Source organism: Cricetulus griseus, chromosome 2, assembly GCF_003668045.3.
Source record: "Cricetulus griseus strain 17A/GY chromosome 2, alternate assembly CriGri-PICRH-1.0, whole genome shotgun sequence".
Lineage (NCBI taxonomy): Eukaryota > Metazoa > Chordata > Mammalia > Rodentia > Cricetidae > Cricetulus > Cricetulus griseus.
The window spans coordinates 40,160,414-40,166,822 of record NC_048595.1 but is presented as its reverse complement, the minus strand read 5'-3'; the positions used below and the strand labels follow the sequence as shown (position 1 = coordinate 40,166,822).

Sequence of the window (6,409 nt, the reverse complement as noted above, 5' to 3'; positions counted from 1 at the left end):
GCAGAGAGCATATGAAGCAGAGGAGGAAACTTTCACATAAAACATCTTTGTGTGGCAAATGATGAATACAGTATTTATAAATTTATAAATGGTAACTGCATTGACTAATATGACAGTACAATCACTAGATATGGAGAAAATCCTTTCAGAAATTTGAGATATGACTAGTTCCCTCAATATTTTTTAAGCTAAAATGTTCCCCAAAAGATTTTAGGCTCACTTAGTTTTAAAAAAAAATAAACCCATGGAAATAAATCAAGTACCATATGGAGAAGTTGCTTATAATGTATGGTGAAAGTTTCAATATTTCTTATTCTGTAGATCCTAGGTCTTTATATACCTTTTGTTTGTTTTTGTTTTGTTTTGTTTTGTTTTCTGGTTGAGGTGTTTTTAGTTTCCCATCATGAACACTGATATTTGTATTTTAATACTTAAACATTTTGTAGTTTTGCATTTTTGACATTCATGAGGAAAAGTCAGTGTTGTGTTAGCTTACTTGTGGCACAAGCCTGAGAAATACATTAAGCAACTGTTTTAATTTTTGATTTTAAAAAGTCATCCAATGGGAAGTGTTTCCACAGTGGTGTTTTTTTTTTTTTTTCAGCACTGACTTTTTAGAGCTGATGTTTGTTTTCACATTGCTACTTCTGAAATCCACCTATCAGCTGCTTGACTCAATTTTGAGAAAAAGGGAAGACTGGGCATTACAAGGAATTCACAATGAAATATCAAGTCTGCTCTTCAAAAATGCTGTTCATATTCCTTTTTGAAGCCAAAATATTAATAAAAGCAGAGCCAGCCAATGAAATCTTTGGGAGGGGGCAAAGGGAAGGAAACAAAGGAATAACTCCACTGTAACCACAATATAATTGGATTTCCAATGTGTTCTTTTCTAATGTTAATAAATACAGTGTTATGAACTTTTAACACATTTCTTGCAAAATGACAAGTTGTGTACAGAGGAGTAAAAAAAAAAAAATCACAGGAAAATCTGGTCCTCTTATGAAAAAAGTTTTAATTAGGCAAAAGATGCATCAGGACAAAGAATTTTTAAAACAAAGACTTCAGGTAAGATTCTGAGTGTGGCAAAGGGTAAGCAAAGAAAAAAAAAAATCATAGATAAAATATCCAGAAGAAAGGCATAGCTATTTGCAATTACATGTTAGAAATCAGAGTTTTTGACAGTGAAAAGGATGTTTAAATATTTCATAAACTTGTAGTGAGATTTCCAATTAGACAATTTCAAAGACTTTAACCAGCTGCTTAAAATAAGAAACAAAACAAAATCTTATATTTTAACAAGTGATAGTAAGCCAGTCAGGACAGCCAACCAACTAACTGACAAAGTAAAGGCAATGTGGGAAAGCCCTCCCCCCCCACGCTCACTGTGGATTTGTGGCTTCCCCCACCCCATTTGCCTCCATCAGGCTAATGACCTCATTTCTTCCATAGAACCTGGCCAAGTCGAAGGCGGTGTCCCCCTTATGATTCCGATGCCCCACATTGCTGGCTGTGTGCTTCACAAGGAACTCCACCACAGGGAGGTGGCCTTCTTTGGCAGCCAAGTGCAAGGGCAGGTTCCCTTCATTATCTTCGATGTTAACATCAGCTTGAAACTCCAGCAAAGCCTGTACCGTGTCCAGGAAACCTGCTCTGGCTGCATCATGAATGACAGCGAAACCAGTTCGGTCTTTCAAATTGGGATTAGCACCTCTGAGTAGAAGTCTCCTGGCAATCTCTGGATTTCCAAGTTTCATAACCTAGGAAAGAAGTTAAAGATGGGAGAATCCCTCCAGCGTTCGAGCTATAGCAATATCTAAAAGACATACATATCTATCTGTCCTTTTCGGGTCATTATTTTTGATTCAATACTCGAAGAAGACTCATACTGTAGAGTTTGAAGACTGTGTAGCAGTTGGTAAAAATAGAAGAAAAATTACAAAAATTGATCTTATTGGTGGAATATCCTAAATAAGCCCAGGTGTAAGATAAATTGATCAATAAAATAGAATTTCTGTAACATGAATAAATTTGATGGCTAATTTGGTTCTTTATCTTTTAAGAACTGTTTAGATTCTGCTTTTTTTTCTTCATGAATTCCATAAAATAAATTTAGTATTTAAGTAAAGAGACTCCTATTTGTTTATTCATGCTCATAAAATATACTTGGGGCATTAATTCTGGAAGATTGAATGGGGGTAAAAATTTTTTCCTAGTAGCTACTGAAAACAAATGATGGTAGGTTTCTTTAAGCTCCCAGATACATGTCATTTAATGTAGAACTGATCCTTTAAAATCCCAAAGTTGACATTTTCTAAAATGATTAGTTTTTACAAATTCCTTCCAAATAGATATTGCCTGAAAATTTCAAGCATTAAATTTTTTCTTTACAGGCTATAAATATTGGCTACTAGAAACATTCTGTGGTTAGAATTCATTTCAAATTATCAAATATTACTGAGTTATTAAGGTATTAATTCAGCCACTGTGTTCTACAATACTTATTATGTAAATTTACTTCAAACTAAGTTGATGATATGTCTTGTATTAGAGAGGAAATGATTGCATGGCTACCATCTTTGAAAAGAATAAAATAGCTATCCTACTATATTAGTTAGTATTTCTCAAAGTTCTAACTGGCCCTCTGATATTCAAGTGGGCAAAAGTAAAAGTAAGATATTTAATGTGTGTGTTGGAACAGACATCTCTGTCTTGTGGTTTGAGTCATTTAATAATCAACTGGCGATCCTGTCTGATTTCCGTTTGCTCTCATAACATTTAAGAAGAGCTGTTTGTAAACTGCCAATGTTTTGAAAGCCAGAATATGGTATCAATACTTCCTATCAAGGCACAAAATATTTTACATTACAAAAACTTATTTACTGTTGTCTAAATGTATTATTTTTAAGAGATGTCTCCTAAAGATCTCTCATAAGTAAAAGTATGTATATAACAGCACTTGGGATTATAGAGATTATAATATGTGTATCATGTAGTTGTGAAAAATATTATTCTCATTAACATGCCACAAAATTCCAGCATTTGAACTGGTTTCATGTATATTTAGGTATATTTATAAAATAAGTTATGTAATAATATAAGTGAGCTACTTACTAGACACTAAATATTTATTAGTCAAAAGTAACACATTTGAAAATATGAATATCTTTAAGATGTTTTTAAAAGAATAACAAATTATTAAAATATATTTAGAATGAATAATATTTTAAGTGCAAATTACTCACTTTCTCATGATACTAAGTTTTCACTTTAATAAACCCTGTCACCCCTTCATTTAGAACAGTAGAAAAATGACCCAAAATTTACTTTTCCAGAGCCTCCATGGAATATATTTTCTGGTTATTAAAAATTAGTACAGTCTAATTTTAATTTTTGCCACATCTCTCTAGAACCTTAGTCACATTTAAAGAGTTAAAGTGAGCTAAACATGAAATAGACACCTTAGAACTTTGTAAAGCAAATATACCATGAAGGTCTTTTATTATTCTCCTTGAAAACAACAGCAAAGAAAAAAAAGGCTTCTGCAGTTGAGTAGGAAACATAATCACAGATTAAAATCTGCCATCTTTGGCAGAAAGTAATAGTAATATTGCAAATGATTTTGAAGAAAGTTCTTTCTGATGACACAATTTCAGAATCAGGATTATGCATACTGAAAAAGACTCCTATTTGTGTGTGTATGCTTCATTATATGTACTGATATTAAGCTATAAGTGGGTATTATCTAAGTTTGTTAATATAAAAACAAAAGTGGCTAGTTTTTAAAAAAATGTTTGTCAAAATCCAATTATCTTAATTACCCAATTGTCTTGTTTGTAAAAGATTCTGTACTATCTTTTTCTGAACATGAATGAAGTGGCTTAGACTTTGTGAAACTGACCTATCTTTTGTCTTTTCAATAGAAAACCTTTTTAAGGCATTGCTATCTATCATCACCAAACCAGTACAAAAGTGTTAGATGGTAAAACAAAAGCAAAACCTTTCCTTATTTAATCTACCTGAATCAGGATAAATATTTTAGTATCTCTGCATGAGCCACCTCAATAGTGAAAATTTTGCAAGGCCAGTTATACTCTGATTTAAAATATACAGGCCGTGTGAGCTTCTACTGTGGCATCCTGTCACTTAAATTTCTAATTTTAAAAACAGAAACAGAGCTCTCTAATGCCCTTATCCCAGTGGGTTTTCAAAAGCTGCTCATGGATAGGAAAAGCTCCCAGGAGTACCATCTGAACACCAATAAAAGCAACTAGTGTATAGAGATCACTTTTCTATTTTTTTGTTTGTTTGTTTCTAAGCCTTCCAGCAAAATTACATGATAACATTTGGAGGAGAAAAAAATATTATCAGGTACATACTTGGCAGCTGGACATGTGTCATTTGTTGCCTGTAAATCTAATTACTGAAAAATAGAGCATACCACCGCATGACCACGGGGAAAATAAAAACATTACTGCTTAGCTCTGATTAGAAAATTCAACTTTTTATTTCTCCTCAATCCTGAATGGGTGGGTTAGGTAGTATAGTAACTGTGGAATATACATCCTGTCCTGGTGCCCAGGCTATCCCATTCCAAACGAGGAAAGGTCGTTTGTTAAGACATGAAACAGCTTAAGGAAAAACACCCTTCCTAGTAGTCAGGGAAATTAACCTTAAAGTCAATTATTGGGAACAAAATAGGTGAAAACCACTATTAACTGTGTATTTACTTCAAATAATAATCATAATAATGTGCTTAAAGAGCTATCTAAAACAACACAGCACAAAACAAACAGATTTCGACGCTAAGACTACTTTAAAATCTTCACTGTCACAAAAACATTCCAAAAAATATGACCAAACCTAGGATTCTCTTTATACCGAGGATGTTACTGGATTTGACGAGTTTCTTCAAAGTACGTCATTTTGGGGAGTTGGATCCACTTAAAGATATAAAATATGGCAACCAAGTAGGTTTTAAAACCGTGACGATTTGTACCCCTCAAAACTTAAAAACTGTCATTTTAGAAGCCCAAGCAACCTTATTGACTCGCTTTCCCCACCTCTGTGGATACCAACCTGCAGCGCAGTTCTCCCAAATCCATTTTGAGCGTTGACGTTTACATTATTTTGCAACAAACTAGTAAGTTGCTCTAGGTCCCCCCTGGCAGCTGCGGACGCCAACTCGTTCCCCCAAGGCTCGGCCATTCTTTAGGGTCCTGACGATCGGGAAAAGACGATTAGTTGCTTCTCCTTTCCCCCTTTCCTTTGCTCCTAATCAGGCTGCATGATGGCATCGGAGGCTGACAGAAGGACTGGGATGGTTAATCTAGAGTAGAGCTTGGTAGTAAATACTAGTAAGGTCGGCCTGCCAAAAGCCCGCCCCTTGATTCACACGTGATTATTCAGCAAAACTGAGCCCATTGGAGAGGGGCTCTTCTCCTAGCTTTTTAGCTTAACCCCTAAGAAGGATTCTGGCGATTCAACAGACACATACAGACACACAGGCATTCTTGATTAATTACTCTGGACGTGAGATGCAGGCAGAGCTGTCACGTACCTAAACTTCACAGTTCTGTGAGGAGGATGTGCGGAGACGTAAGAGACTAGGTCAGCTCAGAAAACACTGCGGAAGAAAAAGTATTGGAGAGGAGAAAAGGCATTAACCCACCCTTGTTTACAATGGTGACTTGAGGCAGAACTTCAGGGACAAGTCCTCCGTAGGGCTCGCTTTCCATCCGTCTCGCCGAAGGGGGTAGTCCCAAGTGCTGCTCGCTAGGAGAGCGCCGCGGTGGCTGGATGCTGACGTGCTGTGGGGGGTTAAAGATGATCGCCCAAGGCAGACGGGAGCAGCAGTTCCGTGGCCCTCAACTCTCGGGTCTCAACGACTCCCCAGTGGGCTCGGCGTCTTCAGAAGAGCCCCCGGAGCCCGCAGCCGCAGCCCCGCCGAGCCTCAGAGGCCGTGGGAGCCGGGCAGGGCGCAGGTCTCCGGAGGCTGGTGGGCGCGCGGCAGACCCCCGCCAAGCCCGTCATGCCGGTCCCGCCGGGTCCCGGGACTCCCGGCAGCCTGAGAAAGGAGGAGGGCGGCGAAGGACGCGTCTACCGGGCTCCGGTCGCTGAGGCAGCTCGCCGTAGCATCGCGGCTGCACCGGGCCAGCTCTCCAGTAACTTCCCGCCCACGACCGAGCTAGCTCAGGCTCTGCACTGCAAGCTCTCACTGAGGGGCGGCTGTCGCCTCTGCAACGGTCTTTCCCTCCTTTCCGATTTTCCGGGGGCCTCCGGTGATGGGAAGGGTCCTTGGAAGTACGGGCGGTCTCCACAGTTCCCGGGCGCAGTCAGTCCCGCCGATTTGTTGGCGTCCGCCCAGCAGCTCGGGCGCCTGTTGCCACTTGGCCAGTTGTCCGCGGTC

General features: G+C 38.5%; 1 protein-coding gene across 3 annotated transcripts; it reads right to left on the bottom strand.

Moving 5' to 3' along the window:
- Positions 1-992: 992 nt before the first annotated feature.
- On the bottom strand, positions 993-5,831 carry Cdkn2c (cyclin dependent kinase inhibitor 2C). Of its 3 annotated transcripts, none has more exons than XM_027402459.2 (3): positions 5,561-5,831; positions 5,080-5,219; positions 996-1,760 (listed from the first exon to the last, which is right to left on the bottom strand). In XM_027402459.2, exons 2-3 carry the CDS (start codon positions 5,206-5,208, stop codon positions 1,383-1,385), a joined length of 507 nt encoding a protein of 168 aa, XP_027258260.1. In that variant the 5' UTR covers positions 5,209-5,219; positions 5,561-5,831; the 3' UTR covers positions 996-1,382. The 3 variants fall into 3 exon arrangements, with proteins under 3 accessions (XP_035295611.1, XP_027258260.1, XP_027258259.1); XM_027402458.2 differs by having other exon boundaries at positions 5,672-5,831; XM_035439720.1 differs by lacking the exon at positions 5,561-5,831 and having other exon boundaries at positions 993-1,760; positions 5,080-5,548.
- Positions 5,832-6,409: the final 578 nt, after the last annotated feature.

Excerpts from the sequence above, each read along its gene's own strand:
- Cdkn2c (XM_027402459.2), bottom strand. The coding sequence starts at position 5,208 with ATGGCCGAGCCTTGGGGGAACGAGTTGGCGTCCGCAGCTGCCAGGGGG. Across the intron at positions 1,761-5,079 it reads TTGGGAGAACTGCGCTGCAG|GTTATGAAACTTGGAAATCC; the intron begins GTTGGTATCCAC and ends CTTCTTTCCTAG.